The sequence below is a fragment of the Buteo buteo genome, chromosome 23 (assembly GCF_964188355.1).
Source record: "Buteo buteo chromosome 23, bButBut1.hap1.1, whole genome shotgun sequence".
Classification (NCBI taxonomy): domain Eukaryota; kingdom Metazoa; phylum Chordata; class Aves; order Accipitriformes; family Accipitridae; genus Buteo; species Buteo buteo.
The window spans coordinates 16,573,296-16,597,010 of record NC_134193.1 but is presented as its reverse complement, the minus strand read 5'-3'; the positions used below and the strand labels follow the sequence as shown (position 1 = coordinate 16,597,010).

Below are 23,715 nucleotides of genomic sequence, written 5' to 3'. Positions count from 1 at the left end.
ACGGGAGCTGCCCCACGGCCCCCCGACATTCAGCCCACGCTGCCCCCAGCCAGCACCCCAGCGGGGTCACCGTGTCCCAGGCCGGTGACTGTCCCACGGCCCTGGATGCCCACCTTGGGGCTGTGGGGTGGGTGGAGGGTCCCACAGCACCGCTGCCTGCTTTGCCTGTACCCTGTGGCCAGGCCACAGCCGGGGGTGGCCTGGACATCCCTGCCTGGCAGGCGGGTTTGGGGGGGGGGAGAGGTCCCCTGGGGCAGGGGGTCTCAGCGAAGCGAAGCACCACCGAGGTGGGTGGGAGCCATGGGGTGGCTGGGGGCACCCAGGGAGCCCCTTCTGCACCCCTGCCCCACGCCTCCCACACGTGCCAGCGGCTGCTGCCCGAGGTGAGAGTTAATGGGGAGGCTGGGAGCCAGGAACCCCGTGCCAGGGCTGGGTCAGGCCCCCGGGGCTTGTCTCCATCCCGACCCACGGGCAGGGGGACGGCGTGGGGACCTGCCAGGGAAGCCAGTGAAGCCTGTCCACACCAGCCAGGATGTCCCTGGAGATGTCCGTGACCCTGGGGCGAGCAGCAGACATCTCCCATGACAGAGCACTGCCATCTCCTGGGGACCGTGGGGATGGGTGCTCAGCTGGGGACGGGGACGGGGACCAGGACCAGGCACGGGCACCCCTGGCCCTCCCGCACCCCTCTCCCTGCGGTGACACTGCAGGGCCATGAGCAGGAGGCCCCCGGGGATGGACCCTGGGATGGCGGTGGCTGCAGGGTGATAGGTGGGAGGGTGGCTGTGGGGTGGCTGCAGGTACAGCCTGGTGCACCCAGCTCAGCCCCAGCATCGCATCTTTCCCCCCCCCCACAACTTATGGGGGAGGCCTCGGGCTTTCCAGCCAGAGGCAAAAAAATCTAAAAACCCATCAACCAAGCAGCCAGGGGCCATGCTGGGGAGGAGGGCAGGGTGCCCAGGCCTGCTGGGCACTGTGGGGTCCCCCCCTCCCAGCCCCACCACCTGGGGAAACTGAGGCACGCTCACAGCACACCCAAAGAGGAATGGAGGCACAAGGGAGGCGGGTCACCCCGCTCCCCGGCTTTAGGTTGTAGCATCCCAAATCACCCATCCCCCCTGTCCCCTCGTCCCCACCAGCATGAGGCAAGCGCCCGCTGACCCCAGCCCCGGCTCAACTGTGCTGGCAGCACCCCAGCCCCGGTCCGATGGCCGCATCCTTCCTGCCCGGCTGCCTCCCCGCAGCGCCCCGAGCTCTGCCGGTAGCTCCTTTGCTCCCCGGGCACAGGGCTGATGTCGGAGCCTGGCGGGTTTGGGTTTTCTTCTTGGGGATTTTTGTTTTTTCCCCGCTCGCTTCCTTCCTCTGCGCCGGCCCTGCGACCTCAGCTGCCCCCGGTGCTGCCAGCCCCCCCCGCGGCCCCCTGGCTCTGTGCCCGGCTCCCAGCAGCCCAAAAGTGAGTGGTGGGGGGCCCTGCCGGGGTTGCAGCTCTGTTGCCTCCTGCCCTCACTATGGCTGGGTGAACCCCAGCCCTGCTGCAGCCCCTCTGCCGTGGCATCGTGCCTGGGCAGCTCTGCGGATGCTGGGGAGCCCCCGTATCCCCTTCCCCCACACCAGCACCCCAACTGCCTGTCTGGGAAGGGGGGGGGGCCCTGCAATTCACCCCCCCATGAGGACCCCCACCCTGTCCTCTACCCACAAGGACACCCAGCCTGGTGGCCAGGCTCAGCTGGGTGTCCCCAGCGAGTCCCTCAGCCCCCGGGGACAGGGCTGCATCCTGGGCTGAGGGGTGGCACCGACGGCAGCAGGTGCCCAGATGCAGCAGGGCAGGGAGCACCCCGCTCCAGGGCGCTGTGCCACCCCGAAACACCACACCGCAGCCACCACGCACCCCAAAAAACCCTGACAGCCAAAAGAAACAAGGAAATACCAAGGCAGGAAAGTGATGGAAATCCATCCCAGCATGGCTGGGCCCACTGTGGGGTCTGAATCTGGCCACCCCCAGGCCCGGGTAGCCCACAGGAGAGGCGGAGGGAAGGGATGCATGTGCAGGATACGGCTCAGATGCTGCCCACGTCTCCAGGGACACACACCCAGAGCACAAGGGGGTTCAGCAAGTGGGACGGGACTGGGGCAAGTGGGATCAGCTGGAGGACGTGGCCGCAGGCTCCTTGCAGGCCATGGATTGGGAAGCTGGGGTGAGCAGTGGGGATGCTCCCTCCCTTCCTCCGAGTGCAGCATCCCACTGCCCCAGTGGGATAAACACCCGCTTCCTGCCCTTAATCAGCTCCAGAGGGGCTGGGGGGGGACGGGACGGGGGGGGGGGGGAGAAAAAAAAAAAAAAAGAAAAAAAATCTCTGGAAAGAAAAACTCATTTCCTGCGACAGAAGAAAAAGATAAAGTCTGGGCTCATTAAAGTGAACTTTACTGGGGAGAGACGGGAAAGAGCCAAACACAATGTCCTTGAAATTTCCTCCGCAGCTCTGTCCACGAAAACAGGATAAAGCCGCTTCCGCTGTCTCTGCCGGAGCGCGCCGGGGGCGGGGGAGCGGGGCTGGGGGTTCGGCTACAGGCTGTCGAGGTGGGAGCAGACTTGCTGGAAAACCTCCTCCACAGAGCCCTCGGCGTTGAGCTGGGTGCGGAGGGGTTAGCTGGGGGGCTCACCCGAGGGGACAGCACGAGCGGAGCTTTTCCAGGGATGGATTTTGGCCGTGGGCATAGAGATCAGGGCTGATTTAGGGCAAAGGGGTGTGGGGCCATCCTTGGAGGAGGTCTCCGTGTTGGGAACAAGAGGGGTCAAGCCCACCCCAAACGAGGCAGGATTGAGTTTTTCCCCCTTCCCTCATCACCCCCATCCACGACCTCCCATCCCCTGGGACCACGTGCGCCCCGAGCCGTGGGGCTGGAGGGTGCCAGTGCTGGCCATGTCCCTGCTTACCTGGCGGACGATGCCTCTGCTCTTGTAGAAGGCAATGACAGGCTCGGTGGCCTTGTAGTAGGTCTCCAAACGCTTCTTGATGGTCTCCTCGTTGTCGTCCACCCGCCCGCTGGTCTCACCTCGCTTCAGCAGGCGTTTCACCATCGTCTCCTTCCCTGCGTCCACGTAGAGCAGCAGTGTGGGGGGGGCGATCTGTGGACAGAAGGGACACAGTTGTCACCACGCCGAGCCGACGTGGGTCTGGTTTGGTTTGGGGAGATGGTGGTGGTGAGCATGGGGGTCATGGATGTCCCCATGCCATCCTCTGCCTCCTTCTGCATGGGTCTGGGACCACTGGCACACCCCAGACCCACGTGGAAGAAGAGAGGGACACCACGGCCAAGCCCTGGCTCTCTGTCATCGCCATCACGCCAGCACTGTGGTCACCCTCTGTCAGCCTGAGGACATCCTGGAGAGATGTCCCCCCACTGCACCAGGGGCACAGGCTGTCCCCAAGGCAGGGGGGACCTGCTGGCTGGGACAGTGCCCAGTTTAGACCCTGTTGGGATGGGATCTTTGCTGGGATGGGGAGGCTGGGCTGCTGGCACCGTGGAGACCCTCTGCATGGATGGTGGGTGGCACGGCATGGCATGGCATGGCATGAGCCCTCACCTTCTTCTCAAACTCCTCTCCCTGCTTCACCTCGCGGGGGTAGCCGTCAATGAGGAAGCCCTTGGACACATCCGCTTTGGCCACCATGGCGTCCCGCAGCATGTCCAGCACCGTGTCCTGGGGAGGAGGGGACAGAGCTGCCAGGGCTGATCTGGGACAACGCGGCCCCCCCCAGCACCCAGAGCCCCCAATCCCTGCTGCAACCTCCCCCTGGGCTGGCAGGGATGGACGTGTCCCCAGGCCACATGCCAACCATCGTGGTGGTATCTGGTGTCCCCGCAGCCACCCCTGCCCGCATGCCCTGCCGTGTGGCAGCCAGTGGCCGCATGGACTCACCAGGGGCACCAGCTCGCCCTTCTCCATGATGGCCTGCAGCTTCTTGCCCCGCTCCGAGCCTGAGCTGACCTCCGCCCGCAGCAGGTCCCCCGTGGAGAGGTGGGTGTAGCCATACTTCTGCACGATCTTTTCACACTGGGTCCCTTTCCCCGAGCCGGGGCCACCTGCAAGTCACACAAGGGCCAGACATGCCCCAAGCCGTGGGTAAGGAGCTGGAGGGGTACGTGGAAGCGGCAGCGCAGACCCACAGGAGTCCTCAGAGCCCAGTGAGATAGGGGCCGGCATCCCCAAGCCCAGCACCAGACGGATGGGGAGAGCTGCTCCTGGGATGGGCTGGGGGACACCAAAGCGCTTGGGGGTGGCATGGGCTGCCGGCAATTGGCACGTGGGCACCACCACCCTGATGGCACCCAGGGCATCACCGCCACATCAGCACCCAGGACATCACCATCACCCCATCAGCACCTGGACGTCGCTGTCCCAATAGCACCCAGGTTGTCACGACCCCATCAGCACCCAGGACATCGCTGCCTGATGACACCCAGGAGATCACCACCCCATCCAGGACCCAGGACATCACTGTCCCATTGATACCTGGCCATCACCACCCCATTGGCGCTCAGGACATCACGTCCCAGGTGTACCGTCACATCACCCCAGACACTGCCACCCCATGCCCAGCCAGAGGTGCCCTCCTGGTCCCAGCAAACCCCACCGTGGCCTCGAGGAGCCGGACTAGAGTCACGGCCACCCCACAGCGCCTGGGGACAGCCAAGGTCCCACAGTTTCAGCCTCCAGCCCCAGCTCCCCAGCCCTGGGCACCGGCTGCTCCCCGCAGCCCCCACCCGGGGGGTGCAGGGGGAAAGAGCTGGGCCGTGGCCTTGACCCCACCAGCGATAGGACCCGGACACAGACTTACCCACCACGAAGATGATTTTGTGGTGCTTGAGTTTTTCTGGAGGAGGAAAAGGAAAAAAAATAATTATCAAAAGCCAGAAAGCCCATCAGGGAGCGAGGTGTCCCCGGGGGCGTGCCAGATCTGGGGCAGGCATTCGGGGGGATGGAGGGGACCGATCCCAGAGCCCGGGGGTGGGAAGGTGGAGAGGGAAGCAGCCGCATGTCCCCCTCATCCTTGTCACCTGGGGGGGTTGGGACGGCCGGGCTGGACGTGGCTGAGCACAAAGACCCCATGGCGCCTCGGCCGTAGGGCTGGAATCCCACTGCTGTGTGGTGTCCCGGAGACAGTCACTGTCCACGGCTCCACCGCGGGTGGGGACCGGCCACATCCATCCCTGCGGCCGGCTTGTCACCTCGGCGGGCTACCGGGGGCTTGCGGCAGGCTCGGCTTGGCACAGACACCTCGAGCGCCTGGCGCAACCCCCGGCAGTCCCTGAACCCCAGCATCGGTCCCTGGACCTGGTGGCCGATGTGCAGGTGGCACTAACAGCCCTGTCCCCTGCTGAGCACCCAGGCGCAGGGTCCCGCACCACCTGCAGGATCTGGCCCGGCCGTGGCATGGGGCGATGCTGGGGTGCGATGCCGCAGGAGGAGGCAGAGCTAAAAATAAAGCTGAGCTGCTCTGGGGCCACTCTCCCATCTCCTGATTACAGCCAGCTGAAATTTCAACTCCTCCGGCACCCGGCGATCCCCAGGGCTGGGGAAGGAGCCAAGTGGCTGGCGGGGACGGAGGGGACATGGGGCACGTGGGGGGCTGGAGGGACATGGGGGATGGAGAGAGGCGAGGGAGGAAAGGAGGGGACACAGGGGAGGGATGGAAGGGGGATGGAGGACAGGGATGCAAAGGGGACTGAGGGGATGGATGCAAAGGACAAATGGGAGGGATGCACGGGGGATGGAGGGGATGTGCCTAAGGAGGACAGAGGCAGGGGGGATGGAGGGGACGGATGCAGGGGGGGTGGATACAAGGGGGACAGGGGGATGCACAGGGGGATGCAGGAGGGGATGGATGCGGGGGGGTGGATGTAAGGGGGATTGATGCAGGGGGGATGGATGCAGGGGGGGTGAGGGGATGGATGTAAGGGGATGGATGTAAGGGGGATTGATGCAGGGGGGATGGATGTAAAGGGGATTGAGGGGATGGATACAGGGGGGGCAGATGCGGGAGGACCAAGGGGATGCATACAAAGGGGATGGATGCAAGTGGGACAGAGCACTCACCTGTCGACATGCTGCTGCAGACCAGGCACAGGAGCACTTCAGGCTGCGAGAGAAGAGTAGGATGAATAATAGCACAGCTGAGACACACAGGTCCCCAAGGCTGGGGTGCAAGGAGACAACGGCTCTCCCTTCCCTGCCATGCTGGTGCCCAGCCCCATGGCCAAGCTGGGGTTCAGGTCTTCCGCCCTACCGTTGGCGGGGCGGAAGACCTGACCCCTGTCTTGGCCCTAAAATAGGGACCTCAGGACCTCTGCTCCCACGGCCATCACCTACCTGGCTCCCGGCAGCCACCCGCCCCATCCGGCTGCGGTGAGGGCTTCCCCATGCCGGGTGACGCGCGGTGACGTTACCGGCTTCCTCCCGTGCCCTGACCACATCCCCGTGCCTGGGGTGCCGCCTGTCAGCTGGAAACCAGCTTGGGTTGACCAGTGTCACCAGGACACCAAGTGATGCAGGCAGCATCCCCCTAGCTCCCCGCGGGCTGGTTTTTGGAGGGGTGCCCTAAGGGGGGGCTTGCAGCACCCCATTGCACCCCCATCACCTTGGGGGGTGGGGGTGAGTTTGGCCACCCCGCCTGCCCGCACCCAGCCCCGCAGCACCCAACCTGCTTGGCCGCAGTGCGTCACCCCAAACCGGCTGGACGGGGTGCTGGGACGGGGCATCCAGTGGCCAAACGAGCCGGTGGCCGCTGACGAGGTCGTGTTACAGCCGGGAAAGGGCAGAGGCTAAGTATGGCCGGGCTGAAACCGGCACTGGGTCACGTCCCACATGTGCTGTGGGGCCAAAGCCTGGGATGGCACCCGCGGGGTCTGGGTGGGGCTGGGAGGGTGCAGGACCCCCGGGAGTGCTGAGCCCCAGGACCGCTGGCACCAACCTCGGATGGGCTGGGGGGGGCTGGGGGCAGCCCTGGCCGTCGGTGCGGGCTTGGGGCCTGATCCAGCGCAGTGCTGGGCCCATGGGTGCAGGGTGAGGGTGATGTGGAGGTTCTTGGTCCCAAGGAGATGGGGAGGGGGTGCTGGCCGGGGAGCTCAGCAGGTTGGGGCTGGGGCCATAGTGTGGCCTGTGACTCCCCAGCAAAGGCCATCGCAGGATGCACCCTGGGGTGCTCCCACCAATCTCACCCCACTGCCAGCTCCAACCCACCCAGCCCCACGCCCAGCCCCCACCCCATCCTATTGGCATCCAGCTCCCCCTCCCCAGGACCCCAGGCCCGGACTGGGCTGCTCCAGCACCCCTGCAATCCCTCCAGAACTCCCTGCAAGTCCCCAGCACCCATGCAATGGCTCCAGCGCGCCTACAAGCCCCCCAGCACCCCATGCAAGTCCCCAGCACCTATGCAATGACTCCAGCACCCCTACAAGCCCTCCAGCACCCATGCAATGGCTCCAGCACCCCATGCAATGGCGCCAGCACCCCATGCAATGGCGCCAGCACCCCATGCAATGGCGCCAGTATCCCTACAAGCCCACCAGCACCCATGCAATGACTCCAGCACCCCTGTGAGCCCCCCAGCACCCCATGCAAGTCCCCAGCACCCATGCAATGGCTCCAGCACACCTACAAGCCCACCAGCACCCATGCAATGACTCCAGCACCCCTGTGAGCCCCCCAGCACCTATGCAATGACTCCAGCACCCCTACAAGCCCTCCAGCACCCATGCAATGGCTCCAGCACCCCATGCAATGGCGCCAGCACCCCATGCAATGGCGCCAGTATCCCTACAAGCCCACCAGCACCCATGCAATGACTCCAGCACCCCTGTGAGCCCCCCAGCACCCCATGCAAGTCCCCAGCACCCATGCAATGGCTCCAGCACACCTACAAGCCCACCAGCACCCATGCAATGACTCCAGCACCCCTGTGAGCCCCCCAGCACCCCATGCAATGGCTCCAGCACACCTACAAGCCCCCCAGCATCCCATGCAAGTCCCCAGCACCCATGCAATGACTCCAGCACCCCTACAAGCCCTCCAGCACCCATGCAATGGCTCCAGCACCCCATGCAATGGCTCCAGTATCCCTACAAGCCCACCAGCACCCATGCAATGACTCCAGCACCCCTGTGAGCCCCCCAGCACCCCATGCAAGTCCCCAGCACCCATGCAAAGGCTCCAGCACCCCTACATCCACACCAGCACCCATGCAATGGCTTCAGCACCCCTACAACCCCACCAGCACCCATGCAATGGCTTCAGCACCCCTACAACCCCACCAGCACCCATGCAATGGCTTCAGCACCCCTACAAGCCCCCTGGCACCCCCCGCAAGCCCCCAGGACCTGTGCAATGGCCCCAGCACCCATGCAAGCCCCCCAGCACCCCATGCGATGGCTCCGGCACCCCTACAAGCCCCCCAGTATCTCCCTGCAACGGTTCCAGCACCCATGCAATGGCTCAGCACCGCTGCCCCCAGCACCCCAAGCAAACCCCTCAGCATCCCCCGCAACGCCCCCCCCCCCCCCCACCCCGCTCCCTCTCCCAGCCGATGCTACCAGCCCCCCCCCCCGGTGACAGCAGCCAGCCGGGCAGCATCGGCGGGCACAGACCCCCCCCCCCCTCCATGAGCCCCCCAAAAACCGCCGGTGCCGCAATACCCCCCCCCCCCCTCCTTCCCCAACAAGGCCGGGGCCGGGCGGGGCTGCGGCACCGGGGGGACCCCCCCCACCCCCCTTACCGAGGCGGGGGCTGGTGGTGGGGGGGGGGGACACTGACCTCTGGGTGCGGGGCGGGCAGCTGCCTGCTGTCCTGCCCGGCTCTTTTTACCGCTATATATAGATCGCTGGCGCCGCGGTGCATGCCGGGAGCGGGGCCGCTGCCGCCCAGCGGGCAGGGGACGGGCAGGGGACGGGCAGGGGACGGGCAGGGGACGGGCAGCGGGAGGGGATCGGCCCCCCCGCTCACTCCCCGTAGGATCGGTCCTCCTTGTGTCGGGCCGGTGGGGGGGTCCCCGGGGGCTGGGATGCTGTTCGTCCTTCCGTGGCCGAGGGGTGCGGACCGCCCCCCCCGCCCCGTGCCTCAGTTTCCCCATCTGCGGGGGGGGGGGGCAACCTCCACGCTGCTGGGTTTGGGGTCCCTGAGACATCCCCGCGGCTCCTTTCCCAGCCCCTCGGAGGGGACAGCTGTCCCCATCCCCATCCCCATGTCCCCATGCCCACGTCCCCATCCCCATGTCCCCACGTCCCCATCCCCATCCCCACATCCCCACGTCCCCATCCCCATCCCCACATCCCCACGTCCCCATCCCCCCACGTCCCCATCCCCATCCCCACGTCCCCATCCCCACGTCCCCATCCCCATCCCCCCGCAGCACCCCTGCTGGCACCCCCACCCTGCCAATCCCGGGGGGGGGGGGGGCAGGTAAAGCCCCGGGGGTGCAGTGGCCTTACCTGCCTTTCCTCCTTTTACCGTGGCTGCAAAGACCCCGTCCCAAGGCCCCGCGACCCCAGGGCAGCTGGCGGGGGTGACATGAGTTGGGGAGGTCTCAGCTGCCACCCACTCCAGGGCAGGCACTGGGGGGGGGGGGGGTGGCTCGCTGCTGGACATGGGTCCCACCTGGACACCCTGGTCCCCTTCCCACATGGTCCTGAGTGTCCAGGACCAGCACCACTGTGGGCTCGGGGTGGGGGGGCAAGACCCCCTGCGATGGCACCGCCGGCACCCACTGCCCAGCCCCAAAAACGCAGCCCAGAGCCAGGGCCCAAGGCAACAGACTGCAGCAATATTTATTCCTGTACAAACCATTACAAAATGTGGGTGCCCCCTGGCTTCCTCCGGCACCGAGTCCCCCAAAGCCCCAGCCGCAATGGGGACGGGCCACAGCCTGAGGGAAACTGAGGCACTGAGCCCTGCCGGGGCTCAGCACCCAAACATGCCGTATTTAGCTATTTTCCCCAAACCCACTTCTCCACTGCTGAGAAATTAATAACAAAATCCACCCCCCAGCTGCAGGATGCTGAGGAGCACTGCCAACCCCCCCGCTACGTGCCCGCTTCTAAATAGTTTATAAGCGGTTAATAAATGATGAGGACCCAGTCACAGGCTGCTGCTGGCCCCCTCGTTACCACTAACGAGCAGCCCCCACTCAGTCCTTTGGCTGGGGAACCCAAATACAAACCCCAGGACCAGAAGCAGGGAGGAAAAAACCAAAAGCCCCCCAAAATCCCATCACTCGGTTAGAAAAGGTTCTGGCAGTGTGGGTGTGGGGCACAGCAGTGCTGGGAGGGGCCAGGTGTTTTTGGGGTGCCGGGGAACTGAGGGTGGTAGTGTCACCCCCACGGGGTCCCACAAAACACTCCAGGGTTCTGCGGAGGGAAGGATGCTTGTGGACCGGGATCGGGGTGCTGGGGATGGCAGAGAGGAGCCGAGCCCCAAGAGGGGTCCCCCCACCCAGGAGGCTGGGAGAAACAGTCTCTGCAGTAGCCCCCAAAGTGATGCAACCCCAAACTGAGCTGAGGGGAGCCAGCCCCCTTCCCCCATGTGCTCGCAGGGGCTGCAACGCCCCTGGACCAGGATCGGGAAAGATCTCACCCCCACGCCTCCCGCCCATGGAGGGCGGAGGGGACGACACCCCAAACCCTGCACTCACCACCTGGCCCCCCCAAAAAAAGAGCTCAAACCCCAACACATCCCAGGTGCGAGGAGCCACCGTGCACAACGGCGGTGGTCCCGTGGGAGGCACTCCGATGCCTGGCTCCCACTGCTCCCCCATCCCAGGGGGATGCAGGGGATCCCCCATCCATCCCAGCTCCAGGGGTCTGCCCGGCTCGGGGTGGGGGGCAGCCCCTAGGGCCAGGTAGGGTGGGAGAAGGTGATGTTGTAGAGGCCGGCCCAGCTGGCGAAGACCCGCTTCTCGGTGATGAAGCGATGGTGGTTGCCCTTGCGGCTCCGCTCGTTGTGGATGTAGGTCGTGCACTCGTCGGGGCCCTTCGGCTCGTAGTAGTGGTAGGGCAGGTGGCGGGGCGGGGGCCGGCGGCTGCAGGGATGGGGGGGAAAGCGTGGGGTGAGCCCCACGGCAAGGCCAGTGGGCCGGGGCCGGGGCTCAGGGGTCTCCTTACCCGCAGTAGTTGGGTGGCACCATGCCGTAGACGTGGACAGCATCACACAGCTCCACCGCGATCACCATGGTGAACCAGCCGGTGCTGAGCCACGAGCGTGACTTCTCCCTGGGGAGGAGAAAGGGGGGGGGGGGGGGGCCAGATGGGGGCGAGGTGACATGGGTGACGGACCCCCCCCCAGGGTCCCCAATCTCCTCAAGCACCCCCAGCCCAGTGCTGCAGCGCATCCCACGGAGCAGCCCCAAGAGCCAGCTCTGCCCTGGGGACCTGGAAAAAGGGGGGGACACGGTGCAGGAGGTGGCTCCGAGGTACCTGTCCTTCCCCGTCTCCCCCCGAAACAGGTCATCAAACTGCTTCATGCGGCCGGGGGAGACGACGTAGGCCGACATGTTGGGGAAGGAGGCGCTGACGCGCTGGATGATTTTCAGGAGGCCCTTCTGCATCTTGGTGGGCGGCCCCCAGAAGATGAAGATGGTCTCCGGGGTCTTGTTGACGAACTCCTGGGGCCGCTTGAGGACGCGGTAGAGGCTGGAGTGGGCCACCACGCGGAAGCTGGTCTTATTGCCCACATCGACCTCGTAGCCGGTGGTGGGAGCGTCGTTCATGCGGATGGTGCACTCGGCCGCGTCGATGGCCGTGCCCAGGTGGGTGCCCAGGAGGTGGCTGGAGCTGGTGACGATGACACACTGGTGGCAGCGGGCAGTCAGGGTCTGGGGACCACAAGTGCCATGAGCAGATGACTTTTGGTGTCACCGCGACCCAGCAGGGAGGGATGGAGCTGGGACGGGGGACTGCCATCCCTCGCGGAGCTGCTGTCCCACCGAAAGGGATGATTTGGCCAGATGTTGGCAGAGGGCTGGATCTTGCGCCCACCGCTGAGGCCGGACCCTGCCCTCCAGCTCGTACCTTGTTCCCACAGACGGGCAGGTACCCGCTTTTCACCCCCCACTTCTTGAGGTCGGGGGGCCGGCGGGCTCTGCCCCGCAGGCGGCTGTAGGGGAAGACCTCGCTCCCGCTGCCGGAGCTGTAGATGATCAGCAACATGATCAGGGCAAAGAGGACCCCCAGGGCGGCGGCGCGCTGGCTCTGCGGGTGGGGGGAGAGCGTCAGCCGCTGCCCCCACCCTGCGGGCGTCAGCATCCTGCCCTGCTCCCGGCAGTATCTCCAGCGGGATGCCCTGTGTCCCCAGGGAGATGCCTGCTGTCCCCTGGGCGATGCCCCGGCACTCACCGTGCTGCCACTCATGTCTTTGTGCCGGCCTCAGCGCACAGCGATCGCCGGCGTCCCGCGAGCACCTGCAAGGCACGCGGTCACCACCAGTGCCGTCCCCTTGCCCGCCGCGCTTGGGCTCCTGTCCCCAGACTGCCAGGATGGTGGGGATACGGGATGAGCCGCCGGGCAGCCCGGCTTGGCTGTGCTGGAGCAGAGCACCATGGGGCAGGTGCCCAGCTGGACCCCCGGCTCCCCCTTTCAAGGGGAGGACAAACCCCCGGCACTGGTGCGGGGAAGGGAAACGCCATGGCCAGAAGCCGGGAGAGCTCTGCGGTGCGGAGGAACCGAACCCGGCCACAACTCGTGCCGGGGAGATCCCCACAGCAGGTTGAGCTCCCGGGAGGGATTATCCTGCCCCGGCGGGGCCAAAGCCACTCAAACCCGCAGGGTCAGGGAGGGTAAACCTGACGCTTGTGTGGTGAAATCCCATTAAAACAACCACTGTTGAGGCTCGGATCGTGGGGGGGAGGGAGGGAGGAGGGAACTGAGACCTGCCCAACTCAGTTCATGCATGGGCTTAAATCCAGCCGGAGCTGGCAGGGACCTCTCCAGCCCCGGAGCCCAAGGCATGTGGGGTGCACCCTGGGTGCTCGCCCCTGGGGGAACCTGCTCTAACCTCCACTCACCTGGGCTTGCAAAAATGGACTGACTCAATTTATTTTTCAAAGTCCTCATTAGTGAGTCACGGCCGCTCCTGGAGTACTCGGAGCAATTAGAAATAAAAAAAAAAACAAAAAAACTGAAGCCTCTTTACTAATAGCCCTGAGGGGAGCAGGGATGGAAAATCAGGCAGCAGCCTGGGTTCAACACCCGGGGGGGACCAGGGACCCCAAAATGCTCTCAGGGCCGGCGTCGACGCCTGGGAAGGTGCCCACCCGCCCGGGGAGCCCAGGCAATGGCCTGGCGCGTTGGTGCAAAGGGGTCTCGCCGTGCACAAGGCTGGGGAGCAGCACCGGGCCCCCAGCGGGGAGCAGAGCCGGGACTCCACTCCTGCTCAGGCCACGGGTGACCCCACAGCGGGGACCCCGCGGGCCTTACCTGGGCGGGGGGCTCTCATCTGCAGCGGGCTGGGAGCGGCGCGGGGGGGTCCGTCCTCTCCTCCTTCGCCCCGTGGGCTGCGGGGGGCTGCCAGGCCCCTCCGGCGACCACGGCCATGGCGACTCCCCGGGGGTCACATCGCTGCTCTGCCGGGGAAGGGCTCATCCAGACCCGCTCTCCCCCCCCCCCCACTCCCCTCCCTGCACCCCCGGGGGTGCAAATCCCGCTGCACCCCCATGTGCCGGTGCTCCGCCAGCCCCGGATGCAAACCCTCCTGCATCCCGGGAAGTGAAAAGCCTCCCCCGGCCCCCCGGCGTGCAAACCTTCCTCCGCTCCTACGAGCAAATCCCCCCCCGCCCCCCGCTCCCGGGGGTGCAGCCCCCACCCACCCCGGGCTGCAGCCCCGCATCCCTGGAAGCGCCAGCCCTCCCCGGTAGCCCCGCTTTGCAGAAACCGTGCAGGCCGGAGCCCGGCCGCACCAAGGCGGGGAGGAACCGGTCCCTTCCCCGCGCACCACCACGGTGCGCGCCTTCCCCCCCCTCCCCAATCCACCGTGCACCGGAGCCGCGGGGCGGGGACCGCTCCTCCGGCCGGCCACGGAACCCTTCCGTCCCCCGCACCGGCTAAACGGGCCCGGAGGGAAAGCACCGGGTCCACCGACCGCTCCGCTCCGCAGTGCGCCGCGATGCTGCCGCCGCTGCCGCCGCCCGGCCCGGGGCCGCCGCCGCCGCCGCCGCCGCCGCGCGCGCACGGAGCCCCGGGAGCCGCGCGCCGCCCGGGGCCGGGGAGCGCCCGCGGGGGTCCTAGCGCCGCCCGCCCGGGATGGGGAGAGCCCGCGGGGGTCCTAGCGCCGTCCTCCCCACGTCGGGCGGCCCCGACGGGGTAGGTCAGGGTTGTTCCCGCTGCTGCGGCCTGGCCCGTCCCAACCCCGAGGGCACCGGTGCGGGTAGCGGAGCGGGGGGGGGGGGGGGGGGAAGCGGCAGCGCTGCCCGCCGGTGCCAGGAGCAGCACGTGGTGCCTGACCCGGTGCCGGGCGCAGGGCCACATTGTTGGGATGCCGAGGCCTCTTCTGTGCCGGCCGGGCAGCCCAGGGCCCCTCTCTGGGGGATTTTGTGGGGCAAGGAGGGAGTTCCACTGGTGACGGGGACCTATATCCCCGCTGTGGTGGCTAACGCCTGTCGAGAAGGATTTTGGCTCTGCTGTGCTAGTGCTGCCCTTCGCTGCGTGGGGTTGTGGCAGCTGGAGCACCCAACAAAGAGCTCCACGGGCGTCCTCTGTTCACACTCGCCTGTGGGAAGCTGTCCTGGCAGCAGCCCCAAGTCCCAGCCGACTCACTTCTCGCTTGACCCCAGCACTTGGCCTCAGCTGAAACAGGCGTGAACATGGATCCATCTGCCCCTCCTGCCCACCCCTGGCCCCCCAGACACCGCCGGGCCCCCCCAAACATGTGGCATCTGTTACGGGTTCGAAGAGCCGCTATGGCAGCTCCGTGGAGCTGGGCTCAGGGCCTCACGTGTGCCCCATCTCTCCAGGGACACAGGAGCTGGCAGCCATCCTGCCTGGAGCCCAGCAGTGCTGAGCCCTGTGGGGCTGAGGATCACCCTGGACCCAGCACGGAATCCACGCCAGGCCAGTGCCCATCCTGCAGAGACGCAGCTGTCGGTTCCCAAATAATCTCGGCCGTTGGCATTCAGCACCCTCCTCCATGCTCAGGCTCAGCTCTACCCCATCGTCACCTTCCCCTCTTATTTTTAGCCTGGCAGGGGAGCGGGACGCTGGCAGCCTTGCGACCAGCTGCCATCCCCTGTCCCCACGTCCCACAGCTGCAAGGGGCACAGCACGGGGCACCACTGAGTTAAAAGCACTTTAATGGCCACATTTGCTTTGGTCTGAATCCAAGGGCACTTGTGACAAGGCAACTCGGAGCTCCCAGGGCACTCATGGCCCCTGAGCTTCCCGGCTTGGGGGCAAAGGGCAGCTGGAGCCACAGGGACCTGCCCGGGGGCAGCAGGACAGGGGGGCCAGGACCCGGCTCCCCGCACTCCACACCCAGTGCCAGGTCTCAGGGCAGGGACCATGACGAAGCTTCATCCCTGGGAGAAGCACTGGCTCGTGGCCCTGGCAGGGCCGAGCTCTCCTGCCCTGTGTCACGCTGGAGCCCAGCAGCGTGAATGTTTAATCCAGCATTAAATATTCATCCCAGTAGAGCAAGTGGAAAACCTTTGTAGTTGCCCTGGGTCCATCTGGGCAAGCGCTCGGAGCCGATGGGACTCCGTGGGTCCAGCTCACACGCCTCGTGCACTGATAGAAGGGGTCACAGCCCACCCACCGGCTTTCAGAACTGGCCCTGCCGCTGCGGAGATGGACACTCCCCGCTCCGGGGCTCGGCAAAAAGCTTTCAACCGTGGCACCAGCAGAGCAGAGACTCATCGTTGCAGGATGAGAGCCGCCCCGCCGCCGGGGTCCCCGCTGCCTCACCCCACGGCTGGTGCCCTACCCGCCTGCCCAGGAAGGGTGGGTGAAGATGATGTTCCTCCTCTTGGCCCAGCGGGAGAAGATGGCTTTCTCGGTGATGAAGCGGTGCCCGGCACGGCGGGCTCGCTCATGCATCAGGTACATCTTGCACTCGTCCAGCCGGCCCTTCTCAAAGTAGTGGTAGGGCACACTCGAGTGGTTCTTCTCCCTGGTGGGAGGGGACGGGGTGGGCACGAGGCTCGGGGGGGACACCAGACCACCCCGCGCCTGCCCCCGCCGCCCCCCACGCACCTGCAGTAGCTGTCGCTGACCATGCCGAAGACGCAGATCTGCTCGCACAGCTCCATGGCCAGGATCATGGTGAACCAGCCCGTGCTTAGGAAGGAGCCGGACTTCATCCTGCAAAGCACCCCGGCCGCGCTGGAGCGGGTGGCACGGTGCTGCCGTCCCAGCTGGGCTATGGGTGCCCGATGGGGGAGGACAGGTGCTACAGTGGGGGGACCCGACGGGGGCTCCTCAGGAGCCGGTGGTACCTGTTCTTCCCTGTCTCGTTCTGGAAGATGTCGTCACAATATGCCATCTTCTCCTCGGTCAGGGTGTAGATCTGCAGGTGGGGGTACGTCTCCATCACATTCAGCAGCGCCTGGTAGGTGGTGCCCACCTTCTCCCGGTTCATTTTCTTTGCCGGCCCCCAGATGATGTAGAGGGTCTCCTGGGACTGCTGGAAGAAGTAAGGCTGGTTCCTCAGCAGCAGCGGGACGCTGGTGTGTGACACCACCCGGATGGTGCTCCGTGCCCCCACATCCTCCTCGTAGCCGACGGTGGGGGCATGGTTCATGCGCAGGACGCACTCCTGCCGGTCGATGGCCCGTCCCAGGCGCGAGCCCAGCATCTGCCCCGAGCTGGAAACGACGGCGCAGCGGCGGCACAGCGGTCGCTCCAGCGGCTGCGGGAAGATGCACCGTCAGCAGCCGGGTCCCCCTTCCCTCCTCCCGCAGCTCCATCCGCCCTTCCCTAAGGAAGGGGAAACTGAGGCACGGGTGGGTCGAGCTGCCCCAGCGCTGCCCCATCCCCACGCACCTTCCCGTCGGGGACGCGGCTGTACCCCTGGAAGCTGGGGACGTCGGGTGCCACGGGGCTGCCCCTCTCCCCCGGGGTCCGGCAGCAGGGCCGCAGACAGGCGTGGGAGCACAGCAGGACGTACAGCGTGGTGACCACCGCCACGCACACCAGCGTTAGGAAGAGCCGGACCTGGAAGCGGAACGGGAGATGTTTCTCCAGGCCTGGCGCTGGATGCCGTGAGGCTCGAGCAGCCCCGCTCGGAGGAGGGTGGTCGGGCCCGGCTCTGCTGACGGGGGGGGGGGGGGGGGCCCGGGGTGCAGCGAGGAGCCGCAGCGGGGAGCGCCGGGTGCCGGGGCCTCGCTCGCTTCCTGCAGGCGGCGGTGGCCCACGCGGTTCCGCGCTGCCTGCGGGGCCCGGCAGCTTCCAGGCTGCGCCCTCCCCGCCCACCCCCGCCCCGCTTTCGGGCCGAGCGGTCCGTGTCCCCGTCCCCCGTCCCCCCCCCAGTGCCGGCGGGGTCCCCCCCGGGCCCCTCGCTCCCTCCCCGCGCCCTCCGTCTCAGCGGGTACTCACCAGCGTCTTCATCCTCGGGGGGGGGGCTGGCGGGTCGCCCGGTGGGGTCCCGGGGGGGGTGTGTGTGTCACCCAGAGGGTGGGGGCTCGCACCCTGCACGCAAGAACGGGCTCAGCGGTGGCACCGGGCGAGCGGGGTGCAGGGGACCCCCGAGGGTGGGGTCTCCCAGCGGCCCCCCACCCCAGTACCCCAATGCCCAGCCCGACCCCCCCATGCCGTGTGCCGGGATTCCCCCCCCCCCCGAGTCTCGGACCTCCCCACGCCCCCCGTGCCCACCGTTCTGCCGCGGGGCCCCGCGGCTGCCGCCGCCGCCCCCCCCCCCCCCCACCCCGGGCAGGGGCGGCGCCTCGGAGCGGCCCCCCGGTACCGGCCCCACTCACCGCGCCGGGAGCCCCCGCGGCGGTGCCGCTCCGCGGCCCCCAGGGCCGCCGCCGCGTCCCGCATCCCGGCCGGGCGGCACCGGGCTGGGGCGGAGCGGAGCCGAGCGGGCACTGCCGGGACCGGGACCGCCCCCGCCCGCCCCGGCTTCTGCGGGAACGCGCCCGGAACCCAGCACCGGGACCGTCCCCGCCACCCATCCCCTGCATCCTGCGACCAACCGTCCCGGTACCGAGCCCAGCACCCACCCTGTGTGCTCCGGTACCGACCCCGGCACCCGTTTCTCTGCTCTGCCCTCTCAGGCTTCCCTCCAGCCTGGGGGTCCCTGCAGTCACCCCACCCCCCCCCCGTGTCCCAAAGCCCCTTCCTCACCTCTAGCACCCAAACATGCCAGGCCCTGCTGAGTTTAGGCATGGTGGGAACAGCCCAGGGGCCAAAATGATCCAAAATGGCTCAGGAGCCAGGCCAGAGCAGGCAGGGAGGCCTTTGGGTACCCTGCTCCCCCCATGGTCCCGGGGGACCACCCGTCACCCACAGCCCCTCGTGCCAGGGCCAAGCTGCAGAGCACCTCTGAGAAATGTCTCCAGAGCGAGCTGCCTGCTGCCCACCTGCCCGGGGGGGTATACTGGACTTTGCTTTCTCCCACTGTTGACAAAGAAATATGAGAAGTAACCCTGAAACTGGTCCCAATCCTGTCCTCTGCAGGCTTCGACCAGGAGGGGAGAGGAGGTGACAAGGACACCGCAGGAAGCAGTGCCTGGGGGGCACACCTGGAGTTGCTCAGAGACATGACTGACTCTTTCCCCCTTTTGTCTCCCCCTGCCCCAGCTCAAACTCACCTTCCCGCGGTGGGCTGAGCCACGCACAGTCCAGCACCAGCAGGTGAGGGGCTGGGAAGGTGAGCGAGGGATTCCTCGCTGGGAGAAGGGGCGGCAGCAAGACACAGGCAAGGTTAAACAGGGGGATGGAGGACTCGGCCTTGGGGAGGGCGCAGCCTGGCACGGGCAGGCAGCCTCTGCAAGAGCTGGAAACAAACCTCGAGCTGGAGCCTCGTCTCTGGCCCACCCACCGGCTCCAGTCACACAGCAGGTTAAACCGCAGCCAGGTTCAGCCCAAGCCCTGCAGCACCTGGGGTGCCCCTGAACCACCAGCATCACCCCCCGGCAGGACAGGAGATGATGGGACACGCTGCTGTCTGGTAGGAGAAGTTCACGCAAGAAGGATCAGAGCACCCCAAATCTGCCCTCCTTTGCCAGAGCCACCCCAGGCGGGGTAAAGCAGTCCCCCAAGCACAGCAGAGCCAGCACAAGGCTGGGTATGACCAGCCAGATTCTATCTGGTGCTTCCCTGCCTGGCCCCATCAGCCGGACAGGGTTCCCATCCCGTCAGGACCTTCCCCAGCATGGCACCAGGTGCTGCCAGGGCCATGCAGCAGAAACCATTCCAGCAGGCCATCAGTACCCCCTCGGCACAGGCAGAGGACAGGGACCGAGACCTTGTGGACCTTTATTGAGGGTCATCCTGCTCGTTGCGGTCTGGGGAAGCCGTGAGGGCATTGCATCTTGGGGCAGCGGCTGCTGCCAGCAGACGAAACCCCACAGGGAAAGGAGAGGGTGCCACCACGCCTGCCTGCTCAGCCCCAGACCAGATGGCACACAGAGCCTTGTCCAGGGGCAGGAACCCAGCCAGCAGCTGACAGCTGTGATGGGAACCGCACCCCAAACACTTCCTTGTGACCCAGGACATCTCCTCGCCACCCCCTCAGCTGGATGACTGCAGGAGGGGACGCAGAGGGCAGCCGTGGCACTGTCCCTGCATCCTCTGCATGCCCGGCCTCACAGGGGTCCCTCTTCAGAAAGGTAGGAGCCCACCAGCACCATGATTAGCCCTTCCAGCAGGCAAACGGAGAACGCAAGCCTGCCTTTTCCAAGCCCAAAGTCTCATTTCTTTCCTCTCAAACTTGAACGAAATTAAAAAAACCCCCACAAACCATATGTAAACATTTAAAAAAACCCAGAAGGAACAAACTACTGGACACAGCAAGAGCAGAGGGGACAGATTACCCAGAGGCCAAGCAGCAGGCAGGGCTTGACTTGCACTCTGGTAGTTACAGCTGCTGGACCCCAAAAGCTCCTCTAGCCAGCACGAGCCGAAGCACAGCTGATACAGGCAGCCCCAGCTGGGGAGCAGGTCCCTTACAGCCAGGGCTCTGGTCCCTCTCTCAATGAGCCCCAGAGGTCAGTTTTGCTTCACTTTGGTCAGTAAGTTGTAAACTACAGAAGACTTCATCTCTGCAGGAAGGAACGTGGGAGAGCGCAGCCAGTTCGGCGCCAAGCGCTCCAGAGGAGGCGTCTGCCCGGTGCTGCAGGCAAAGTCTTTTCCTGGCTACGATGCCGCAGGGTGGGTGCCTTCTCCCTCAGCTGGGCCTTCATTCTGATTTCTTCACAGGTTTCCTGCTCTTCCACATCACAACCATTATGAAAACACCTACCACGAGAGAGAGAGGAGATTCAGCTGGAAAACTTGTAATTACAGGCTCTTTTAAAACACATTGTAGTGAGAAACAGAACCTCAGCAGAGTGAGGAAGAAACAATTCCACTGACCAGAAGTTCAATCAGCCAGTTACACACAAACACATGCCCCGAGAGCCCGTGCCAGGCTAAACTGCAGCAGTAGCCACAGAGAGCATGTCATGAACGCCACATGTTAGCTAACCCCCTAGCAACACTCTTCTCTCTTCCCAATTTAGAAGCTTCTAATTAGAACAACAGAAATAACACTCACCTATAAATACCAGCAGCAGCAGCCCAGCCACCATGGGGATGATAACCGCATACTCCCTAGGCAAGAAGTACCGGTGGATCCCGTGGTCGCTGTCAATGAAGGGCTGCAGGAGACAGAGAGGGGAGTCAGCAGGTAGGCACAACACCAGGGCAAGTCCCCGACACCTGCAGCCTCGTGGTTTCAAAAGCAGGACGGAAATATCAGGCGTGAGGAGATAGCTAAAAAAAGGGTGCCCAGACCCGCATGTGGCTCAGCCTACAGCTGCAGGGATGTGACAGCGGGCAGGCAGTGAAGGCTTTACCGCTCAGCGGACAACAAGGGGCAGCTACATGAGGCTGGCACAGGGGTCCTGCAGCACTGGGGTCTCAGGGTGGGCACGGCTGCTGGCCCGCTTGGTGCTGAACACAGCAAATCCCCAGACTCTCTGCCCTGCAGAAGGAAGCAGATGATAGCGGCTCTGCTTTATGGCGATCCTGCCAGGATCCATCCCTCTGCGGAAGCCAGTGGAAGGCTTTGGACACTAGAGAGCAGTGTAAGGATTCCTACACAGCAGCGAGCACACCTATGTGCTCCCGGGACTACAGACCTGTATAAACATGTATCAGACAATGGAGCAAGCAGACACAAGAGGGGAATTAAAAAATCTGAGGTTAGAGGGGAAACTACCAGGAGTTCAGACATCAGCCCAGGGCTGAACTAGGCCTCTCATACCTGGAAAGCTCAGGAGGAGATATTTCTTTCCAGGAAGAAAACCACTAATGATCCCAGCTGATGTGTCCCTAGAAGCGGGTGAACTATCAGACTCACAATCGCTTTTCCAGAGTGCTGCATTCTCTAAACTCTTCTCCTCCCTAGCGGGCTCCAGATTTGGTAAGTCACCTCTTTTTACATTTCTCTCTGTGATCTCCCACCAGAACCAGGAATCTGGGGGACTGCAAATGTGAACACCAATGACAACACCTCCAGAGGAACCAGGCTTCAGCTCTTGCTGACAGCTCGAGTGAGCCTCGGATCTTACGCCGTCCGGGTCAGCCTGTCTGAGAGCAGCAGGGCAGGCGGCACGATCAAAGCTTTGTCTCGCCCAGGCAAGGGTGGGCACACCCAGAAGGGGCAAGGGCTGTGCCAGCAAACAGAGGAAGCTCTGCCCTGAAATTTTTAACCACAAAGCTGGCCAGGCAGAGTCCTTCAGGCACACGGACACATCAGCACCTAAACAAAGCCTACGCAAACACTTTAGGGTGAAGTGACTGGGACTGTAATGGCCAGAGGAGACCCGTACCAGTACGATGATCCAGAGGGTGTAGTAAACAAAGAGGACGAGGCTGAAAGCAACCAAGCCGAACCCAACCACCTGGTCTGTTGCTGTGGCCTGCAAAGGGAGAGAGAGTCAGAGCGGGATCCGCACGCTGCAGCATCTGCGCAGGAACAGAACGGTTCCTGCTGTTTGCTCAGCCCCGGGTTACGAGAACGCACCGCGGTGGGACCGAAACACGGAGGGGAGGGGAGTGGGGGGTGAGAGCCCCTGCGGCAGAAATAAACCCCCATGAGGGCCGCAGGGAGAACGGCGGGGCCCTGCTGCTGGGAGCGCTCCCGGAGCTCCCTCCCGGCCGCGCCGGTTCACACCCCGCAGGTCTGGCCCAATCCTCCCAAGTACCGGCCCCGGCAAGGCCCCAGGAGGCGGCCGGGGCCCAGCCTGCCCCGCCGGGAGCGGGTAGCCAGGAGGCCTCGCGCTGGCTCCAAGCCGCGATTTCAGCCCGAGCCCCGCCACGTTAACGGTCCGAGCAGGGACACGCCGCGGGCCGTCTCCGGAGGAGCCCCAGGCCCGTCCCGGCGCCGTCGACACACCCGACCCCACTCACCATGGCGAGCGGCAGCCCCGGCCTCCCTCCCCGCCAGCACCGTCCTTCCGGGAGCGACCACCAATCAGAGTGCCGTGCGCAGCCACGCCCTCCCCGCTGCCGGAAGTGACCAATCAGAGCGGCAGGCTTGGGGCCCCGCGGCATTGTGGGAAGCGTGGAGGGGGGGGCGGCTCGCCCGGAGCATGACGGGAGATGTAGGCCCGGGGCGGGAGCTGCGGCCGGGCCCGCAGCGCCGGGGCTCGGCCTTCGCGGCGGGGAGAGCCGGGGGGGGGACCGGGCGGGTGCGGGGGCTGTGATGGGCTTCACCGAACCCCGCCGGGGAAGGGAGAGGACGGCCGCTGCGGCCCCCGGGCCCCGCGTTAGCTCCCACTGGGGTCCGTGGGTGGGGCCCTGAGCGGGGGAAGGCGAGGCGGGTTGTGAAAGAAATGAAATTCCCAGAAACTCCACTTTGAGTCAGCAGCGTTCAGAGATTTGTCCAGGGTTTGGCGCCGTATTGGGGAGCCCTTCCCTCCCTGGGCCCTGGCACGGAGGGTAAACGCCAGACAGGCAGCTGGCCTGGCCAAGGGACCCAGGCCGGCAGCCCTCCCTGCTTTCAGTATCTCACCCCTCGGACTAAAAGCTGCTTTTTTTTTTTTTTACAGCTTGAAGCGGCTGCGGTGCTGTCACCTGGTGATGGGAGAGGACAGTCTCCCCTTCGGCAGCAGGGTGCTGTGGTTTCATCAGCCACCTGCTGTCTGTGAGTTCTGATGGAAGCGACTCATCTTGAAACCAGCCAGCTCAAAACCGGCTCCAACACCCGAGATCCTCGTGTCCTGTGCCCCGGCCATTTCTCCACACGCACATGCTGCAGCTGGAGGAAAGGAAAAAAGCGAGACTGAACAGGCAAGGGACACAAGGGGTCGTCAGAGGAAGGGAGGCAGCCAAGGGAAAGGGGAAGACCCTGCAACGGACTCAAAGATGTAGCTGATCAGTATATGTGTGGCTGAGGTTTTGGGAGGGTGGGGAAGGCAAAGCTGCTTCCTCCCGGGGGCCCTGGTCCCCTCCAGCCTTTGCATGCATCAGGAGCAAGTATCCGGGCACCAAATTTGGCTCAAACCTCCTTTAATGGTATTGCCAGCCTGT

The 23,715-nt window shown here is 65.3% G+C and overlaps 4 protein-coding genes across 10 annotated transcripts; all 4 read right to left on the bottom strand.

Moving 5' to 3' along the window:
• Positions 1–2,401: 2,401 nt before the first annotated feature.
• On the bottom strand, positions 2,402–8,920 carry AK1 (adenylate kinase 1). Of its 5 annotated transcripts, none has more exons than XM_075055306.1 (7): positions 8,813–8,920; positions 6,101–6,143; positions 4,842–4,877; positions 3,923–4,086; positions 3,587–3,703; positions 2,936–3,127; positions 2,402–2,629 (listed from the first exon to the last, which is right to left on the bottom strand). In XM_075055306.1, exons 1-7 carry the CDS (start codon positions 8,894–8,896, stop codon positions 2,564–2,566), a joined length of 702 nt encoding a protein of 233 aa, XP_074911407.1. In that variant the 5' UTR covers positions 8,897–8,920; the 3' UTR covers positions 2,402–2,563. The 5 variants fall into 5 exon arrangements, with proteins under 5 accessions (XP_074911407.1, XP_074911409.1, XP_074911404.1 ...); XM_075055308.1 differs by having other exon boundaries at positions 8,775–8,829; XM_075055303.1 differs by lacking the exon at positions 8,813–8,920 and adding an exon at positions 6,975–7,199.
• Positions 8,921–9,797: 877 nt separating this feature from the next.
• On the bottom strand, positions 9,798–13,605 carry ST6GALNAC6 (ST6 N-acetylgalactosaminide alpha-2,6-sialyltransferase 6). 3 transcript variants are annotated; one of them, XM_075055264.1, is made up of 7 exons: positions 13,465–13,518; positions 13,053–13,120; positions 12,385–12,449; positions 12,061–12,240; positions 11,467–11,864; positions 11,155–11,262; positions 9,798–11,072 (listed from the first exon to the last, which is right to left on the bottom strand). In XM_075055264.1, the coding sequence occupies exons 3-7, from the start codon at positions 12,397–12,399 to the stop codon at positions 10,883–10,885; spliced, it is 891 nt and encodes a 296-aa protein (XP_074911365.1). In that variant the 5' UTR covers positions 12,400–12,449; positions 13,053–13,120; positions 13,465–13,518; the 3' UTR covers positions 9,798–10,882. The 3 variants fall into 3 exon arrangements, with proteins under 3 accessions (XP_074911365.1, XP_074911364.1, XP_074911366.1); XM_075055263.1 differs by lacking the exon at positions 13,053–13,120 and having other exon boundaries at positions 13,465–13,605; XM_075055265.1 differs by lacking the exons at positions 13,053–13,120; positions 13,465–13,518 and having other exon boundaries at positions 12,385–12,468.
• Positions 13,606–15,715: 2,110 nt separating this feature from the next.
• On the bottom strand, positions 15,716–18,079 carry ST6GALNAC4 (ST6 N-acetylgalactosaminide alpha-2,6-sialyltransferase 4). Its single transcript, XM_075056187.1, has 6 exons — positions 17,952–18,079; positions 17,572–17,664; positions 17,020–17,190; positions 16,473–16,885; positions 16,231–16,338; positions 15,716–16,147 (listed from the first exon to the last, which is right to left on the bottom strand). The coding sequence occupies exons 2-6, from the start codon at positions 17,581–17,583 to the stop codon at positions 15,958–15,960; spliced, it is 894 nt and encodes a 297-aa protein (XP_074912288.1). The 5' UTR covers positions 17,584–17,664; positions 17,952–18,079; the 3' UTR covers positions 15,716–15,957.
• A 1,857-nt stretch (positions 18,080–19,936) lies between these two features.
• On the bottom strand, positions 19,937–22,646 carry DPM2 (dolichyl-phosphate mannosyltransferase subunit 2, regulatory). Its single transcript, XM_075056051.1, has 4 exons — positions 22,594–22,646; positions 22,014–22,103; positions 20,735–20,837; positions 19,937–20,436 (listed from the first exon to the last, which is right to left on the bottom strand). Exons 1-4 carry the CDS (start codon positions 22,594–22,596, stop codon positions 20,378–20,380), a joined length of 255 nt encoding a protein of 84 aa, XP_074912152.1. The 5' UTR covers positions 22,597–22,646; the 3' UTR covers positions 19,937–20,377.
• Positions 22,647–23,715: the final 1,069 nt, after the last annotated feature.

Bases quoted from the DNA above. Each gene is read 5' to 3' on its own strand.
- AK1 (XM_075055303.1), bottom strand. From the start codon at position 7,184: ATGGCCTTTGCTGGGGAGTCACAGGCCACACTATGGCCCCAGCCCCAA. The intron at 4,878-6,100 runs GTGAGTGCTCTG...TTCCTCCTCCAG, and splicing joins CTGCAGCAGCATGTCGACAG to AAAAACTCAAGCACCACAAA. The intron at 2,630-2,935 runs GTAAGCAGGGAC...CTCCGCACCCAG, and splicing joins GCAGAGGCATCGTCCGCCAG to CTCAACGCCGAGGGCTCTGT.
- ST6GALNAC6 (XM_075055263.1), bottom strand. The intron at 11,263-11,466 runs GTACCTCGGAGC...TCTCCTCCCCAG, and splicing joins GGGGAGACGGGGAAGGACAG to GGAGAAGTCACGCTCGTGGC. The intron at 11,073-11,154 runs GTAAGGAGACCC...CCATCCCTGCAG, and splicing joins GTGCCACCCAACTACTGCGG to CCGCCGGCCCCCGCCCCGCC.
- ST6GALNAC4 (XM_075056187.1), bottom strand. The intron at 16,886-17,019 runs GTGCGTGGGGAT...ATCTTCCCGCAG, and splicing joins GCCGCGTCCCCGACGGGAAG to CCGCTGGAGCGACCGCTGTG. The intron at 16,339-16,472 runs GTACCACCGGCT...GGTGCTTTGCAG, and splicing joins AACGAGACAGGGAAGAACAG to GATGAAGTCCGGCTCCTTCC.
- DPM2 (XM_075056051.1), bottom strand. The intron at 20,838-22,013 runs GTACGGGTCTCC...TGTCTCCTGCAG, and splicing joins CCCTCTGGATCATCGTACTG to CCCTTCATTGACAGCGACCA. The intron at 20,437-20,734 runs GTGAGTGTTATT...CTCTCGTGGTAG, and splicing joins GCTGCTGCTGGTATTTATAG to GTGTTTTCATAATGGTTGTG.